The sequence below is a fragment of the Vitis vinifera genome, chromosome 6 (assembly GCF_030704535.1).
Source record: "Vitis vinifera cultivar Pinot Noir 40024 chromosome 6, ASM3070453v1".
NCBI lineage: Eukaryota > Viridiplantae > Streptophyta > Magnoliopsida > Vitales > Vitaceae > Vitis > Vitis vinifera.
Window position 1 is genome coordinate 1,775,681 of NC_081810.1, and position 19,437 is coordinate 1,795,117.

Sequence of the window (19,437 nt, forward strand, 5' to 3'; positions counted from 1 at the left end):
TTAAATTGTTTATTTTTTTTTACTTTTTTGTTATAACTTTTTTATAGAATAGAAAAATTCAAAATATTTGACTTTTTCTCTAAATGGATAAAATAATATGTTGGTTTTTCTTGATTTTTTTTAATACATAATAAAAATAAAATATTATAAAAACAAATAATCTAATACTTAACATTATTAAATACTATTTAGTTTTAAGTTTTATTTTTCTCACTATTATTAATATTATTATTTTTATATAACTTAATACATACATATATATATATATATAGATATATCTTTTAAAGATAAACATCCATATGATTTGAATGACAATTCTAACTTCAAAAAATTTGAAAATTCAAAACAACTTCAAAAATTTGTAACATTGATAATGACTTCTTTAACACTTGTGGTTACGGTGTATATATTTTAAAGATAAACATCCATGTGATTTGAATGACAATTCTAACTTCAAAAAATTTGAAAATTCAAACAACTTAAAAAATTTGTAACATTGATAATGACTTATTTAACACTTGTGGTTACGGTGTATATCTTTTAAAGATAAACATCCATGTGATTCGAATGACAATTCTAACTTCAAAAAATTTGAAAATTCAAAACTACTTCAAAAATTTCTAACATTGATAATGACTTATTTAACACTTGTGGTTACGATGCAATGACTTTTCTTCAATTGGGTCCATCTGGTGTACTTTCTTAAATGGATTATCTTTTTATTCAACATGTAAGTATAATTTTCTTCTATCAATCTTAATCATATCTTTTTTCAAACATGTTTTTATAAACAATATGATTAGTACACACTTTAGGGATTGTTGTCATATGTTGACAAACTCTCATCTTCCTTTTAGATAAAGGCAAGATTTCCTATCATTATGGTCAAGGCTTGATGAAATCCACGAGTTGTTATATTATAGTAATACTATAAAATATATACAAAAAGAATTAAAAAATAACTAAAACCTAGTACTAGCTTTGTTTAAGCTGTTAGATTAATCTGATAAAGGTATATTAATTTCCCATGTCATAGTCCTACACTAATCTCTCCAATTTTGACAATTCTTCTTTCATAGGCATAGGGTACTTTAATTTTCTTTTTTTTAGGAAAAAAATTGTTCTTTCATAATGGCCTTTCCTTGTGCACTTCCCTATATAAAGGCAGAGAGCAAGGTACTCTTGGCCACAGAAAACAATGGCAATACAAAGATATTTTCACTTTAGCCTCCTCCTCCTTAACTTAGCCACCATTATCATAGCTGCTGAAACAGTAGACTATGGAACTGCTTTGCTCAACAGAAGCAGCTTCCCAAAGGGTTTCATTTTTGGAACAGCCTCATCGGCTTATCAGGTAATGATTTCATAGGTTTAGACTAGTTATTCTTCCTGTCTTTGCTCATCTCTTTTGTGGTTTGTTTTTTCAGTACGAGGGTGCTGCATATGAGTATGGCAGGGGACCAAGTATATGGGACACTTACACTCATAAATATCCAGGTTATTTTCTCTCCAAAATTGGGAGAAAATATTTGTTTTCTTTTGTTTTCTTTGCATCAATGCCTTCATGGTTCCAAAGCATTCGGGTTGTAGAGTTTAGCTTGACTTTTACATGGATGAGTTTTTTTTTTTTTCTATTCATTTAACTTCTTTAAAGTACTTCTTTGGATTACAAATGAAGAGGAAAAAAATTCAATGGGCTATTCAAGTCTATAAATCGTATTGGTATGAATTAAGTTAATTAGGTTTTCATGTGGAAGAATTTATTGTTAACCAAATCACACACACACACAAATAGAAAAAAAAATTTGGATTTTTAACTTAGTTTAGTAGTCAATGTGATCCTTACACAGAATGCACCAATATTTAACAATCTACTAATAAAGAGAAATAAGAAGAGTTACAATGATGAGTTGATTGGATAGCTCAATCCCCACGAGCTTAGTAGGGAGCTCGACCCTTGCAAGTTGATCAATAGTTTTAATCATTATGGATGTCTATATTCAAGTGAAAAAGTACTACAACTAGGATGTGATATGTGAGGTTATTGATGAGGATATGTCATAAAATCGATATTTTTGTTTTACTTTTCATTACACCTTTCCAAAATCAAATCCAAATCAAGCCTAACCTACCCCACTTTTGTCGATTCCCTTGAAAAGGAAAAATTTTTATAAAAGAAATGAGCATAAAAAAATTATTTAATGTATTCTTCTTTTGAGAAAATTTTTGGGTGTATTGCAGAAAAGATAAAAGATCATAGTAATGGAGACGTGACTATCGATGCATATCATCGCTATAAGGTATGGTCTAGATGATTAAACCTTTGTATTTAACTTTCTCATATTTAAGGATCAATACTGTTTCCTTACCTACCATAAGATTGCGATTAGATCATTACCAATGATTTTCATTTTGTAAATATGTGACAGGAAGATGTAGGGATCATGAAAGGAATGAGCTTGGATGCTTACAGATTTTCAATTTCATGGTCTAGAATTCTTCCAAGTAAGATTATAATTTCTATTAACCAATTTCCAAGGTTGGATAACTAAAGTGTTTATGTATTGTATTTATAGAATTAACTTAATAACATTATTACTGAAATTTTATTGATTTAATGTAAAGCACTCAAAAAAAAAAAAATGCTCTTATAATAATTTTCACTTAAAAAAATAAATAAATTACATTAGGAGCCCCTCTAATTTGCTTTTTCAACCCACTCAATAGCATTCATGTCATTTTTTCAAAAATAAGGATATTTGTCTTTGTATATATATATATATATATATATATATATATTTTTTTTTTTTTTTAACAAAAAAATCACTTTGGAGAAGCTTTTCATCTTGAATATTCAATATTAGGGATTTTTCAATACCAAACTTCTAAAGAGAGATCCAATTGCATTTGACTAATATTTTTAAACTATAGATGGAATTCAAACTCTTTCCTCAAATTTTTTCTTTTTCTCTTTTCTTTGTTGCTTAAACCATAGATGGAAAGTTAAGTGGGGGTGTGAACAAGGAAGGAATCGCATACTACAACAACCTTATCAATGAGCTCCTTGCGAATGGTACTCAAAATTCAACCTTACTCTTCATCACTTTTTATCCCTCATTTTTACAATTAAAATTAATTGGATTGTTTGCCGTCATGAACAGGCCTACAGCCCTTTATAACCCTCTTCCACTGGGACCTTCCTCAAGCCCTAGAAGATGAGTATGGTGGTTTCTTAAGTCCCCTCATTGTGTAAGTTATTCAACTTTTTTCCCATGCTCTCTTAACTGCCCATGCATTAGACAGCCTTTGTTACATAATAATAATATCATTTTTGCAGTCGATAATTATTTTTGACACAACCTAAAAACAAAAGTCAAAAATCTTATAAAAACTTTAATAACCGTTTGTTAATGTAATGTTTTAGGGATGATTTTCGAGACTATGCAGAGCTTTGCTTTAAAGAATTTGGGGATAGGGTGAAGCATTGGATCACATTGAATGAGCCATGGAGCTATAGCAATGGTGGGTATGTAACAGGAAACTTGGCCCCTGGTAGATGTTCTGAATGGCAAAAGCTGAACTGCACTGGTGGAGACTCTGGAACTGAGCCTTATTTGGCCTCACACTACCAACTTCTAGCTCATGCAGCTGCTGTCCAAGTTTACAAGAAAAAATATCAGGTACTGCTTATCAAACCTATTAACTAATTATATAAAAATTGAAAGCTTGTATAATAATTGCTTTTAAAAATAGTTTTGAAAAAAAGTTTTAGTTTTTGAAACCGTTTTGTGATGTTTTATATAATAAAAATCTATTTGAAAATTTAAAATGTTTTTAATCTATTTTAAATATTTTAGAAATAATTTATATGTTTAATGTTTTATCTTTAATTATTTTATATGTTTGTATAATTATTTTTAAAAATAACCCTTAAAAAACAAGTGAAAATGACTGAAAATAATTAACTTATCATTTTTTTTTGTATGACTAATCAATCATTAATTGTGTGGATTTTATTTAGGCATCTCAGAAGGGGAAGATTGGAATCACTATAATCTCACATTGGTTCATACCTTTCTCAAATACGACCAATGATCAGAATGCGGCAGAGCGAGCTCTTGATTTTATGTATGGATGGTGAGTATGTATCAATCACATGTGTATTATGCATGCTTTTCGAATATATTTATTGATAAAACATTATGCATAAATACTTTAAATTTTAAAAAATAAAATAAAGTTTAGGACAAGTTTGATACAACAAGTATTTGTTCCAATTCTCAATCATAGGTTCATGATGAGAATAGAACTAAAAATTTTGGTGGTATATTTGGAAATGTTTTGAAAAACAACTTGAAGAAAAAAAATTGAGAACAATTCTTAAAGAATGTTATCTATTATTTTCAAGGACAAAACTTTATATAGGGAATCAAATATGAATAATAATTTTCAAAACTTATTCTCAATGAAAGAATTATACATTTGTATATAATGTAAAAGTTTTTAAACTGGTCTCCATATTTTTCAACAATTGCCCTAGAAATTTTACAAATAAAACCTGAAATTTATTCAAAAAATTAGCCTACATTTGAGAACAAATTCTTAGAAAATTGTTTTTATTAGAAGTTCATTAATTATGTTTTTTGAATTAGAAAATTGAATATTTTTTAAAGAGTTGAAAACTATTTTCAAGAAAAGTTTTCAAACAGCGCCTCGTTGATTTCTAATAAGATGGGCCTAGTATCACCCAACAACCAAAAATAAATCATGTTTAACTAGAAACGTAGATGTTTTTTTTCCATTAGTTGATAAATTGTTTTGCTCTATGTGAATTTTCACTGTTTATTGAAGGTATATGGACCCATTGACATATGGAGACTATCCCCATAGCATGCGATCTTTGGTTGGAAAACGTTTACCCAAGTTCTCAAAGGAACAATCCGAGATGTTAAAAGGGTCATATGATTTTCTTGGATTGAACTACTACACTGCCAATTATGCAGCCCACTCTCCCCATAACAATAGCATAAACCCCAGCTACTCCACCGATGCTCATGTTAAACTTACAAGTAGGTTTGATCATATATATACATATATTCTTTTTCCTTTTTACTTTACAATGTAATTGATGGTTATGACATTATATTTTTGGTAAGCAGCTGAGCGACATGGCATCCTTATTGGTGCAAAGGTATGATGTATCAGCATAATCTTTTTGTTCTTTGTGAACATGAAAATAAGAAAGATAGCAAATAGTTCAAATTTTTGTTTAGTAGTTTTGTTTGAAAAACTGTTTCCTACATAGGTGTTCGTCTTCTTAGAATATGAGAACAAGGAAAATTAATACAAATATGTAATATTGGATTCTAATCATCTACATTCATTTCCTTAAAATAATGTTACAGTCGGCCTCGGATTGGCTTTATGTTTATCCAAAAGGAATTCGAGAAATTCTATTGTACACAAAGAACAAGTACAAGGATCCAATTATATACATCACAGAGAATGGTAACCAATTATATATATATTTCAAGTATTCAATAGATCCTAATTTAAGACAATAAAAATCAAAATATTGAAAAATTTTCAACTATTTTGCAGGGATTGATGAGGCGAATAATGATGAATTATCACTCGAAGAAGCCCTAGCAGACAATGTGAGGATAGATTTCTACTATCATCACCTTTCTTTCCTTAAGAGTGCAATTGAGTAAGTGCTTCAAAATTAATTAATTAGATCCATTTAGTAATGCTATACTTTCTAAGTAGATGCATTGAACTCCTTTATGTAACATAAAGATAATGTGACATTTTACTATATATATTATGCATACAAGTAAGATGTATGCTATTAAGTATTGTGAGTTGATTAATATTTATAATGTTATCATTCATTATAGAGCATTAATTTGGAACAATTGAGAGTTTAACTTTGAATAAAATTGTAAAAAAATAAATAAGAAATGTAGAAGTTGAGCATTTTCTACTAGGGCTAGGGTTTTTGTTGCATAAATTTGTAGAAGATTGATGCTTATATGATATGGCTCATTGTAGGGATGGTGTCAAAGTAAAGGGATATTTTGCATGGTCATTGTTGGATAACTTCGAATGGAGTTCCGGTTACACTGTTCGATTTGGCATAAACTTTGTTGACTACAAAGATGGATTGAGAAGACACCCAAAACTCTCAGCACTCTGGTTCAAGAATTTCCTTAAAAAGTAGAAACATATATATATATACCTTCTTATTATATGTATTCTCTATAAAACTGGATTAAATATCCAATCAATAAGTGTTAGCATATTCCCTTTCATTGTATATATTCACTATAAACCACATATATCATATGAATAAGTAAGGGATTGTGTACTTTCTATGTTTTTTTAATAATGTTTATGTTGCATTTATGTATCCAAAAGTAATAATTTGTTAACCCCTCTTGCTCCCATTTCATCATTCTCACATTATAAATAATATCTTCATTAGTTGTAATTTTGTTCCTTTGAAAAGTAAGAAGTATGATATTATTACCTAATAAGGGTAGAACACAAATATGCAACTATATTAGCAGTTAGTTGATTTGACTCCTTTATATACTAGGACTTATAAGTGGTATTTTGCTTATGTACTATCAGTTTGGAATTGTTTATGTACTATGTGCCTTTTAAATGGATATGAAACAAATAAGATGTTCATTGGAGATGCCTGGTTATAGATGGAAGCTTTCCTATTTATTTCTTAGACACATGCATTACATAAATGTGGCAACATGAAAAAATATGAAGGTGTAAGTGTGTCAGAGGACTGTTGTGTTTGTCCATGGTGTCCAACATGGACATGGCTCCTCTGTAGAAGTATTGTTGCTGCATTTTTTAGGGCATATTGCATTGCATATATGCTTTATTTCCTAGGAAAAAAAAAACAAGAAGAAGAAAATTGGTAACTTTGGAAATTTGGCAGTTTCTGTACATCCTAATATTTGGAGTTTAGAAGGATCATTTGATACTTAGAACATATCTGCACCCTGAACATGGACCCAAGTCCATGTAACATTGGTTCATAGAAATTTGAAAGATACACGGGATACTGAAAATAACATATTTTTAACATGAGAAGTTAAAATATTACTTGTGAATTTGTGATAATATCAGGTCTAGAATTTGTGCAACATCTTGTACTTGAAGGGTATGATTTGGTCATCCACTATACTGGTAGGGGCCAAGTGTTTAGGCACCAAAGTAGTGTTTGTTTGCTAGTAAAAAAGGATGATTTGTTGTTAGAAGCATGCTTATATAGGGTTTGTTTAAACTAAATTGGTGAATCTATGCTGTTATAAATATCCACATGACAATAGTGTGAAAAGGAAAATGGGGGATAGAAACAAAAGTTTTTCAGAGAACTACATGAGTGGGAAATCTATGCTGGTAGTTTTGTCCTTGGGACACCTTCCTTGGTGTTTTAACATTGCTGGGACACACTTGTATTATCACAATGATGAAATAGCAATCGTTATTATTGCTAATGTAACTTGATTGCTGAGAGGACTGAAAGTTAAAGTGTATATATTTGAAGTGGCATTAGCCTCTGAAAGAACATAATAAATGATCTTAAAACGGCTTCCTAATTCTTGATGACAGCCTGTGTCTCGTCTAGGCTTGATGAACCTAGCTCTGTTTCAGTTGAGTGTTATATGAAGCACATTCCTAGGATATTAACAGGCTTCAAGATTGAGATTATAAGGGTGATACTGTTCTGGTGCATGTAAAATCATAAAAGGGAATGATTTTGATTTTCTTGTGATATCTGTACCCTCTAAATCAACAGCAATTTGCATATGCACTTCCTGGTTACCATAGCACATGTGTTTGTTCTATTCAGGGCTCTTTGTATTAGTTTGAATTTCAATCCATCTCCATGGATTTCTTAGAGGATGCATTTGGTTTGAAGTTATTTTGTTAATTATTGAAATTTATTATCTTGAGAAAGCACTTAGCTTATCCTCTTGGTTTTCATCCGTAAACCTGACACAGGACAGTGTGATGTTCCATACATTTTAGTGGCTCACTATCATATAGATGCTGTATATATAATGTGTCATAAAGGGGGAAAACCCTGGTGCAGAAAGACATACAACTAGTACCCAATGCTAAAGGAGATTTATTTGTGCTGAAAAATCATAAATCGATTATCAACCAAGAGTAAAACCTGCAGTTATGAACTGCAATGGCGTGAAATTAAATTTTGCAGATCAGCTTTCTCTTCTCATTTGATCAACTTGCACATTGGTCTGTGCTGTGTATGCTTCGTAGAGCTCTGCAAGTGAGTAAAGCATCCTTGAAGTTATATAGCTTTCCCATTTATTGTTATTACTCTCCCTCTGAGTCTCTATCGGCTAGATTTGGTAATGTTTTGCAGATTGCTGAAAGTTTTGAATGACATTGATGAACTTTAGTATGACCCATTTGGTCTTTTTTTTTTTCTTTTCGCTCCATTCCTCTGGTGTTTGGACTTTCATGAGAGATCATATAAGACCTTTCATCCCCATTTCTTGGTTTCTGTTGAACCCAGAGTTTAGACGATCCAATAGCCAAGGATCAGCTATTCCAGTTGCTGCTGGAATCAGGCCCCAACATGAACCCACGTTTAATAAAGTGGTTGTGTTCTTGCAGTTTACCGAGACCCAGTTAGGTATGCAGGTCCTAGGATCAACATATCCAGTAACTAAGCAACATAGATCTACCAAAAAGTGGCGGGTCTGTCTTAGAATGTCGATTTCTATTGAAACCCATATCAATATTCTTGCAACCAATCCTGCAGGTATTCCTGTTCTTGTTCAAAATTAGCTGAACAGGCCCATCTTATATCTGCCCAATGCTTCATACCCTCATAGATAAAAGTTGGTCCAATCGCATAAGTTTCTGGTAAAAAATTACATCTTGCCCATCAGGCTCTCTAGTCTTGTTATATTATGAATTATGATTCCTTCATAGAAGTGCCTAAATCATCTTCAAATCTTGCTTTATTATTCTCCAGAAGAGTATGTAATCTATCCACATACAATCGTTGATTAAGGTGCGGTTTTTTCTTCCATTTACAGGAATCAGCTTCTAGATTTCTGTTGACTGAGACTTTCATGTCTCCATAAATTTTTGTTTCTTGATGACCGCTGATGGAGACCCCTCGTGTTGGTTTCCCTTTGCTTGTTTATGATCACTTTGTCCAGATGCACCTTCCTCCGATCATACCACAAGCTTCCACTTGTATGATGCGTGATTTTAGATAGTGTTTTTAATTTTTCAAGTATTAAAAAATTTTAAAATATTTTTCATGTACGCATAGTCTAATTTATAAGAGTTTCTCAAAACATTAAAAGATTATGTTTAATACTTGAAAAATAAAAAAAATAAAAAAATAGAAAAAAAATCTAAAAATTACTTTCTTATATTTGATTTATCATACAAAATATTTATTAATATAAATATTATTTAAATTAATTAATAATTTATATATTTAAACTATTTAATTTTTTTTTTCAAAAAAAGCTTTTGGATAATTTTTTTCACTATTTATTTAGACCACTGATTTAGAACAATATAAATATAGAATTAATTCAAATAGAAAATAATGAAAAAATAATTGAATAAATTCTAACTCATGTCTCTTAGAAGAAAAACCCAATCAATAACCCTTGAGATACGCAGATTGGATTTGAAAGAACGTAATTTTCTGACTTGCCAATCAGTCCATTCTTGTGGTGGGTGCCACACTTAATTTCATCCCTTTCATATATATGTGGAAGTCATATCAGCATTTTGGAATTTTAGGCAAGTTGTGAAGGAAAATTAGCCCTAAAAATTAAAATAAATAAAAAAGTTTTTAATTAGGTTCAAAAATTGCTTGTACAAATTTTTATTTTAACCTCCGTGGGATGCAAACTTCGGAGTACTGATCGTCTCACAACAACCAATACCAAGTAAATTTAGAGTATCATTAGTGACAAAATTTGAACCCATTTTTTAGTATTCATCTTGACCAATTGGACTATTTTGATGGGTTTTAAATATTATATAATTAAAATTTTATAATTTGTCATATGTGGGAGGCCGGATTCTCTTCCCCTCCTCACCCCACTCACGCTCCACGACAACTCAAGGTTCTTGATTTGAGGTCAACCCTAGATGAAACCCTAACTTTATTATATCAAACAAATTGAAAACAAATAATAACATAAGATATTAAACTATTAAATATAATAATGGGTTGGTTTAATAAATCGGATTAAACTTATGGGTATGAAGACTTATATGAAGAATTTAATTTATTAAATTGGATGAATTGAATTGTATTCATCCCAATCTACTTGCATGTGAACTTTGAGGATATTTTTTTCTCATGGTTTGGAGGTCACCTTGTCCTATCTCTCATTTTCTTTTGATCTTTAAAAAATAATTCTATTTCTCTATTCTTTTTCTATATAAAGGAAGAGACCAAGGCAAGAGGCAAAGGAGGATAAACCACATGGCAATGCAAGGCTATTTTATCTTAAGACTTTTTCTTCTTCTTCTTCTAAGCTCAGTGGGCATTATCAAAGCTTCTGATACACCAAACTATGGCACTGCTTTGCTCAACAGAAGCAGCTTCCCGGAGGGTTTCATTTTCGGGACGGCGTCGGCATCTTACCAGGTGATGGATTCATAGGTTTAGGCTTGTTGATCTGCAAGTGTTTGCTCATGTTTTCTTGGTCTGGTTTCTCAGTATGAAGGTGCTGCATATGAAGATGGTAGAGGACCTAGTATATGGGACACTTACACTCATAAATATCCAGGTTATTTAATTTCTCTCCAAAATCAACCCTATATGATGAGCTCAAAAATTGTGGAATATTATGGTTTTCCTTTTCTTTTTTTCCTTTTTTTTAAGGTTTTTTTTGTTTTTTTTTATTTTTTTTTATTTTTTACCTTCATGGTTTCATAGCATTTTGGTTAATATTTTTATAGGGTTTGGTTTTATTAAAAAGCATGATAAGCACATTAAACCCAAATCTGCAAGTTTAAACTTTTAGGAAAATTGATAGTTTAAAAATGGTTTGAGTCATGTCTCTGCAATATGCTCGTTTGTTCCCTATTCGATATTTGTCTTTGTTTGTTGGATATGACACATACAGATATGAAATCGCACGTAAGAGAAAGTATTAGGAAACATGATATGCATATTAAGCCTAAATCCTTCGATCGTAGGCTTTTAGGAAAATCAATAATTTAACAAGTTTAAGTTCCATGAAAATGATGATACTGCAATTAGGGTCCTCTTGTGAGATCATAGGCCTTGGATGAATAAGCTAAATTAATTGAAATCTTGGTAAAATTGTTATTTTTATAAATATTTTTAATTTTATTTATTTTAAAATTTCTAAGTCCAAAATATTTTGTCATGTGACCCAAATTAATGAAAATTTCTCAAACTATATATATTTCGAAAAATATTTTTCTGATTTCATATGGTAAAATACTTATCATTGTCTTGAAATAATTTTATTAAAAAAAACAAAAGCTCACCATAATTTTATTGCTAAAAAAGAAAAAATAATTTTTAATATATTATTTATATATTTAATATCAATAAAATTATTTTCATAACTTTTATCATTATTCAGTTGAAAACATGCATGTACTATTGCAGAATCCATAGGTCTTCTTGTCCATTATCACTATTATTCTTCTTGTTGGGTTTTTTTTTTTTTTGGAACTGCTTGCAAATGAGTAGATAGATGCCTTTTCCCGTACTTTTCAAAAGTCAAATCCAAAAACAGTAAAATTAAAAAACCCTAACCCTACCCCACCTTTGGTGGACTGCACCCAATTTGTCCATTTGTAATCTTTTTTTTTTTAAATCAAAATAGGAACAACATCATACTTTCCACAATAGAAAGTTTAAGAGATCATATTTTGAGAAAGTAAATAAAATTAGTTTTTAAATAAACTTTTGCACCACTAATTTTTTTAGTTACTCAAGTGGTTCACTTACACCATCAATTTACAGAAAGGATAAAAGATGGAAGTAACGGAAGCATAGCTGTTGATGTTTATCATCATTATAAGGTATGATGCATGATGTATCTTTATGATTGATTTTTTTATTTTTTTTATTTTTAGATTATATTATTTAGAACTTATGACTAAGCCAAAAGTTTACTTCGAATTGTTTCAAATTATTACATAATTTTGGAAAATGCAGGAAGATGTAGGGATTATGAAGGGAATGAATCTTGATGCTTATAGGTTCTCAATCTCGTGGTCTAGAATATTGCCGAGTAAGATTATTATTTACACTTTTGGTTTTTTAATTTCTCTAGTTTTTAGGTGTGTTTGTATGAAATTTTTTATGGGAAGTAAGGACTTAGAAATGATAAAAGTCTCCTTTTAATAATTTTATTTTTCAAATTCAATATAAGGATCTACAATAGCAAAAGTTTCAAGGCATTGCCCCAATTATACTTATGCTAAATTTGATGCCTCTAAAATAATAAGAAAAAAAGGAAGTAAATGTTAAAAAATAAAATAAAATCTACCCATTTTACACAACCAAAGAAAGTACATTTTTCCATTGTATAATTTTTTTTTTATTATGAATAATTAAACAAGAGAAATTTTTAAAAAATTTCATTTTTTTTTTCTTTCACCAAAGTAGCCTCAATCAAATTGAATGATGAAGTGATGTTAAAATTTTGAGGGCTTAGGTAATCTCCATGCTCCCAAACACATGGAATTCTAACCGGTATCATTTTCCCATATTTTTTGAGCCATCAGATGGAAAGCTAAGTGGGGGAGTGAACAAGAAGGGAATCGACTATTACAACAACCTCATCAATGAGCTTCTAGCCAATGGTCCATATTCATTCTCATCATTCATCGATTTTATTGCTTATTCGTATGGCTAAAAATTAATCTGATTGTTCCTTATCATGAACAGGCATTCAACCTTTTGTGACCATTTTCCATTGGGACCTCCCTCAAGCCCTAGAAGATGAGTATGGTGGTTTCTTGAGTCCCCATAGTGTGTAAGTGACTCACTTTTCTTCCCATGTTCCATCAATCTTAGTCGATGGCCAGGAATAGCAGTCGAACCACAAATTTCTAAACACCTCAGAGAACTGACTTTGAAAAATGTTTTAAAGATTCAAACCCTATCATCAAGAATTGTTTGTTGATATAATGTATTAGGGATGATTTCCGAGATTACGCGGAGCTTTGCTTTAAAGAGTTTGGGGACAGGGTGAAGCATTGGATAACATTAAACGAGCCATGGAGCTATACCATGGGTGGTTATGTGCAGGGGATATTTCCTCCTGCTAGATGTTCTGCATGGCAAGGGCTGAATTGCACTGGTGGGGACTCAGGGACTGAGCCCTATTTGGTGTCACACCACCTACTTCTTGCCCATGCAGCTGCTGTCCATGTCTACAAGCAAAAATATCAGGTTTCATTCAAAACCCTCCAAAAATCGAACTTTTAATGACATTTCAGTGAATAATACTAAACCGATATGATTAATTCATTATGGAATAATTGCATGCAGGCATATCAGAAGGGGAAGATCGGAATCACATTGGTGGCGCCCTGGTTTGTACCATTCTCGAATGCGACTCACCATCAGAACGCGGCGAAGCGGGCTCTTGATTTCATGTTTGGATGGTGAGTACTGCATCAATCACATGAGCGTCCATAGTACCATGGAGGTAGGGCATCGCCATAACATTTCCCACCAGTGGATTTTGCTATGATGCATCCCAATACTGTGCCATATGGTGCAAATGTACAAACAGATGCCCACTTCTTTAATGGGCTTCACATGGGCCAAAATGACTGTGAGTCATGTCATCAAGACCCATGAACAGTGCAAATATATGAATCTTTGATGTTTGTTGTAGGTTCATGGATCCATTGACTAATGGAGACTATCCTCATAGCATGCGATCGCTTGTTGGAAGCCGATTGCCTAAGTTCTCTAAGGAGCAATCCATGATGGTAAAAGGGTCATATGATTTTCTTGGATTGAATTACTACACTGCTAATTATGCAGCCTATGCTCCCCACTCTAGTAATACAAAACCTAGCTACACAACGGATCCTTATGCTAATCTTCTGAGTAAGTCTAATCAAAATCGTTATGTATATTCATTCATTTAAAAGTAAATCGATACTTGTCATCCATACATGTTATTGTGGTGTGCAGCTCAACGGAATGGCATTCCTATCGGTATAAAGGTATGATGATGCGTTAACACTTACTTGAAGTTCAAAAAATTAAACAAAAAAAAAAACCTACTTTTAGCTTATGTTTGATTTTTAAAAAATTTGAAAGAAAAAAATAGAAAAGAAAAATAAAAGGAATGAAAAGAGTAAGGGGAGTTATGAATTTTTTTCTCTTAGTTGATTGCAATAGGAAAGTTGAGGGAAAGAAGTTTAATTGTTGAGAAATACATTTTTTGAAGGCTTTTGTTTCAAAATTAAAATAGAGGAAAATCTTTTATGCTATGTTTGATTCTTAGAAAATTTGATAGAAAATGCAAATGAAAGAAAATATAAAGGAAAAGTAGAAGAAAAATAAAAAATAGATTAAAAGTCGATAAATTATTTTTATTTATTACTTCAAACTTATTATATTTATTTTAACTCATCGATATAAAAATTAAATAATTTAAAAATACATAAGTTTCTAATTAGTTTTAATTAGATTTGATTTTCTTTGATATTTTTTAAAGGACAACCAAACATAAAAAAATAAAAAATCATTTTCTTTTACGTTTTTTTTCTCTCCTTAGTATTTCTGGGAATCAAACATAACCTTAGTATTTTCTTCGATTTTTTCTTTTTTTAACAAACTAAACATAGTCCAAAGAGAAGATATTAAATGATAGAAGTTTGAAATATTTATGACCTTAATGTTACGTTCTCATAATTGACTAGCTACCTCCATTTCCTTGAAACAATTTTGCAGGCAGCTTCAGATTGGCTCTATATTTATCCAAGTGGAATTCGAAAAATTTTGTTGTACACAAAGAAGAAGTATAATTCTCCACTTATTTACATTACAGAGAATGGTAATCAACTTAATGAATTTCGGGTACTATTAATTAATTACTGCTTTGGTATCAATAAGAATCTAAATATCGATATTTTCCCACTATTTTGCAGGAATTGATGAAGTGAATAATAGTACATTATCACTTAAAGAAGCCCTTGTTGACAACTTAAGGATATACTACTACTATCATCATCTTTCTTACCTTAAGAGCGCAATCAAGTAAGTGCTTTAAAAATAACTAATTCGATTCAAATCAAGTATCGAATTGTTTTTTTTGGGTATAAATATATAAATCACTAACAATTAATATGTGTTGTTAAGTATAAGAATGACAACAAGTATTTTCAAGGACCAATTGCACCCCACCTATAAACCTTTTTATAGGACATATTTAGGAGTGACCTAATTGGATCTAGAATAAGTTTTATTGTCTGTTTTTTAAACTTTAGGGGTTCAATTATTATGCCACCTCCTTTGAACCCATTAAGATTATATATAAATTTTAAATTAGCTTTTTAAACATTTATAATATAAAAAAATACATATTCACTTTTCATAAAAAAATAATGCATAAAATTTATTTCCAAAATATATTTATTTAATATAATAAAAAATAAAATTGTAATTAAATCCTTTTAAAAGGATTAGGGCACAATCGCATGAGAAAAATCCAAATCCACCCATTCTACTACTCATATTTGGTGTAGGGATGGGAATCCATATCAATAATCAAGATAAGATCACTTTGGGGATTTAATACCAAACACGTCCTATTGGCATACCTAGTCAAGTTCTATTATTTAGCTTAATATGTATTATTTATCCATTCTTTATAGGTTAAATTTATAGATTAATCGCTATTTTAACTTTAAGGATGTACTATAGAAAAAAAAGTTAAGGTTTCTTGTCTTATATTTACAAAAGATCATCACTCATACGGTATGATTCTTAATTTGTAGGGATGGGGTCAATGTGAAAGGATATTTTGCATGGTCATTATTGGACAACTTTGAATGGAATTCGGGTTATACAGTTCGCTTTGGTATAAACTTTGTTGATTATAAAGATGGATTGAAAAGATACCCAAAACTCTCAGCAACTTGGTTCAAGAATTTCCTCAAAAAGTAAAAGCATATATGTGACCACCTTTACTATATATACATTTTCTATTGATGTTTTTGGATATAAAATCAATAAGCAGAAGATCTCTTCTTCTATGATATGTATTCATGGCAGAATCCAATCTTTGAGCTGCTAGAAGAATATGTTTAGGTGTATTTGTGACAGTATTAGATTGCATGTGTGTTGGCAAGAATTCAGAAAAAAATTAGTGAGAATAATGAATTGACCTTGAAGTTAAAATTTTTTCATATTGAATGACACATATAAATTATCAATGTTTATGTCACAAACTATATATCACGTGATAATAATTTTGTTTGTTTACTAGATTTTACATCAAAATTAGGTGAACAATCTCTCCCAATTAAAATTGACATGCTTCCTTTGCTATTCTTAGTCAACAATTAATAAAATTAATTTATTTAATAATTATACCATTTTAAGGCTATGTTTGATTTTTAGAATATTTGAGGAAAGATGAAAAGGTAAATAAAATATAAAGAAAAAAAATAAGAAGAAAGAAAAAGTGAAGGAAAATAAAAAAAAAATAGATTTAAAATTAACAAATTATTTTTATATATTGTTTCAAATTTATTTAACTTATTTTAATTCTTATGTAGATTAAATAATTCAAAAAAAAGTATAAGTTTCTTATTAATTTTAAAGCCAAATATGAGAAAAAAAAAATTTCTTTAGCATTTTTTCTTTCCTTGATACTTCCTGGAAACCAAATGTGATGTTTTGAAGAAAAATTAGCCTTAAAATGTAATGTTCTAAGAATTAGATCGTTAATCAAATCTCTTTTTAATTTAATTCACATTTTAATTCGATTTTGGATCAAAGGCCATTTGATGGTGTTTTTAAAAAACATTTATAGTAAAAAAAAAATTGAAGAAAAATTAGATGTTTAATAAACTTTTAAAAAGTTATAAAACTATTTGTAATGCTTTCTGTAGAAGCACTTGATAGATAACTCTTCAAAAAACGCATGTAGAGAATATACTTCAACAATGAAAAAGACTTCCAAACACAATTTGATTCTTATGCAATAGTTTTTTTTTTTCATGAGTGCATGCAAGGCTCCAAGGTAAAATGGAGACATTCAATAGTCATTAGGCCAAGTTAATCTTGTTATCATATTGTATATGATTTAGTATAATAAAATAGAACTGTACTAGTTTGAATTGGATGAACCCTTGCAATTTTAAAAAGTGTATGTATGGTTAAGATAAATTAACTACTTATATGGTGTTAGAAATTCCTTTCCATATATATATATATATATATATATATATATATATATATATATATATATATCCTCTTAATTACATGAATGTGCCTTAAAATCGTTAAGGTCATTGGGCTCAAAATAGCCAATATCTATACAAAAGGGAGCAAGTCGTTATAAATGATATCAATCATCTCTATTAATCCTGACTCAACCCGACCTTGATGTGAGACTTTGCCTATTCAACCCTTAAAAAATGTTATGAGTTTGACTTCATGACCTTATAGGATAAGGTAATTGTATTTGCATGTAAGTTGATCATGATACTTGGCTAAAAGAAAAAAAAAGTTTATGGCATTATTTATATGATAAAACTTCTTTTAATCATATGGATGCATTTTAAAATCGTGACCATCATTGACCTTAAAGCGAACAATGACTTCTTTTAAATGTGATTGGACAGTTAAATGTTATATTTTTATTAATTATATTTATTAAAAAAAAGGAAAATGTATTTCCTATTTCCTATTTTAAAAATAATAAAAATGTCATTGTTTATGACTTTAATAAAGATAAAAATTCCATTTAATATCTCCCATGCACTGAACTTTATTTTTAAATATTAGAAGTATAAACATCATGTTATCTAGAAAATCCATTTCTTAGGCATTAAATTCTCATTTTCATTTAGTTTTATAATTTTTGACATTTACAATCCCTTAATTATCATTTTATATATGATTTTTATTTAATAGTTTCTTCAATTTAGGGATGAGGTTTATTTTTTTATTCAATTTTAATCGTATATTTATTTCAAAATTTTTTTTTTTTACCTAATTTTAAATCAAACTTAAATGTGTAAGAAAAATTCTTTCATCATCAATTTGAGATACCATAATCACTTTTATGTAAATATGATGTCCTCGACACATCCTATGAGATCACGAGGCTAGTTAGAGCACTCACTTTAACTCTCACATTAAGGTTTAGATCGACTCTAATACTATTTATAATGACACATTATACTTCTATTTGGATCAACTTTCAAGAAGTCATTTGTTTTTGTTTTTAAACTCAATAAAGACTTTTAATAAAAGCCAATATAAAAACCAAAAAAATGTTGCTTTTAATAAAATTCTCGTATGTTTAATAAAACTTTTATAATACCAATATTATCCCTTAAAAATTATAATTTGAAACCTCAACTTCTAACTAAAGTGAAAAATAGGAAGTGATTTGACAAGAGCCCAATATATGCATAGTTAGAATTTTACTACATATATAATGTTAGACAATATATCCTTAAATATGATGAATCAAACATTTTTATAAGGGTTAATTTAATATCCCATCCAGATTTGATGCAAACATATTTTATGATCATTGATTTCAAATTTTTTTAGTTAGTACTCGTCTTATCAATTTATTTTATATATATATATATTTTAGTAAAATGGAAAAAGTATATTATGGGCTGCTAATCCCAAAATTCATTGCCCTACTTTTCAAAATTCAAGAAGCATACACTAATCTAAAAAATTATTATGTTTACATGTGCTATGTATGCCCTTTCCTATCCTCCGGATCAACTTGAAAAAACGCAATCAAACAAAACGAAACTCCCTCCATTTGCTTCATCTCCCAAGAATTGATCTCCGTCTCGAAACCAAACCCTAACCTTCCTTGTTTTCCTCTTATTTTGGAAACCCGAAAAACCCTAACCTTCCTTGTCTTCCTCTCATTTAGGAAAATCGAAAAACCCTAACCTATTCCTCTCATTCCGAAACCTCTCCACCTCGTTTTCCTCTGATTCTAGAAACCCGAAAAACCCTAATAATAATGAAGCAGCTTCATAGGGTTAGAATGTACAAGAGACTCAAAGAGTGCGCAACGCCCGGTTCCATTGCGAATCTCGATCTTTCTCTCCATATCTGGCCGGCGGCGATCTCTCATAATCTGAGGTCAATCAATCGTATTTTCAGTCTAGGGTTTTCGGAATTCG

At 30.0% G+C, this 19,437-nt stretch overlaps 2 protein-coding genes across 2 annotated transcripts; both read left to right on the forward strand.

Moving 5' to 3' along the window:
- Nucleotides 1-1,194: 1,194 nt before the first annotated feature.
- LOC100260409 (beta-glucosidase 12) lies at nucleotides 1,195-6,420 on the forward strand. The gene is made up of 13 exons (XM_002285546.4): nucleotides 1,195-1,354; nucleotides 1,428-1,497; nucleotides 2,242-2,300; nucleotides 2,430-2,505; nucleotides 2,996-3,073; nucleotides 3,162-3,249; nucleotides 3,425-3,680; nucleotides 4,022-4,137; nucleotides 4,852-5,069; nucleotides 5,160-5,191; nucleotides 5,406-5,508; nucleotides 5,602-5,710; nucleotides 6,055-6,420. Exons 1-13 carry the CDS (start codon nucleotides 1,199-1,201, stop codon nucleotides 6,221-6,223), a joined length of 1,530 nt encoding a protein of 509 aa, XP_002285582.3. The 5' UTR covers nucleotides 1,195-1,198; the 3' UTR covers nucleotides 6,224-6,420.
- A 4,069-nt stretch (nucleotides 6,421-10,489) lies between these two features.
- On the forward strand, nucleotides 10,490-16,455 carry LOC100267338 (beta-glucosidase 12). The gene is made up of 13 exons (XM_002285548.4): nucleotides 10,490-10,684; nucleotides 10,757-10,826; nucleotides 12,041-12,099; nucleotides 12,236-12,311; nucleotides 12,808-12,885; nucleotides 12,971-13,058; nucleotides 13,222-13,477; nucleotides 13,577-13,692; nucleotides 13,929-14,146; nucleotides 14,234-14,265; nucleotides 14,999-15,101; nucleotides 15,196-15,304; nucleotides 16,045-16,455. Exons 1-13 carry the CDS (start codon nucleotides 10,520-10,522, stop codon nucleotides 16,211-16,213), a joined length of 1,539 nt encoding a protein of 512 aa, XP_002285584.1. The 5' UTR covers nucleotides 10,490-10,519; the 3' UTR covers nucleotides 16,214-16,455.
- The last annotated feature ends 2,982 nt before the right edge of the window (nucleotides 16,456-19,437 follow it).

What these genes read in the sequence shown, in the direction of transcription:
- LOC100260409 (XM_002285546.4), top strand. Translation starts at nt 1,199, where the DNA reads ATGGCAATACAAAGATATTTTCACTTTAGCCTCCTCCTCCTTAACTTA. An exon ending in ATGGTCTAGAATTCTTCCAA is followed by an intron (nt 2,506 to 2,995) that starts GTAAGATTATAA and finishes CTTAAACCATAG; the next exon opens with ATGGAAAGTTAAGTGGGGGT. An exon ending in GCATCCTTATTGGTGCAAAG is followed by an intron (nt 5,192 to 5,405) that starts GTATGATGTATC and finishes ATAATGTTACAG; the next exon opens with TCGGCCTCGGATTGGCTTTA.
- LOC100267338 (XM_002285548.4), top strand. Translation starts at nt 10,520, where the DNA reads ATGGCAATGCAAGGCTATTTTATCTTAAGACTTTTTCTTCTTCTTCTT. An exon ending in CAATGAGCTTCTAGCCAATG is followed by an intron (nt 12,886 to 12,970) that starts GTCCATATTCAT and finishes TATCATGAACAG; the next exon opens with GCATTCAACCTTTTGTGACC. An exon ending in TATTTACATTACAGAGAATG is followed by an intron (nt 15,102 to 15,195) that starts GTAATCAACTTA and finishes ACTATTTTGCAG; the next exon opens with GAATTGATGAAGTGAATAAT.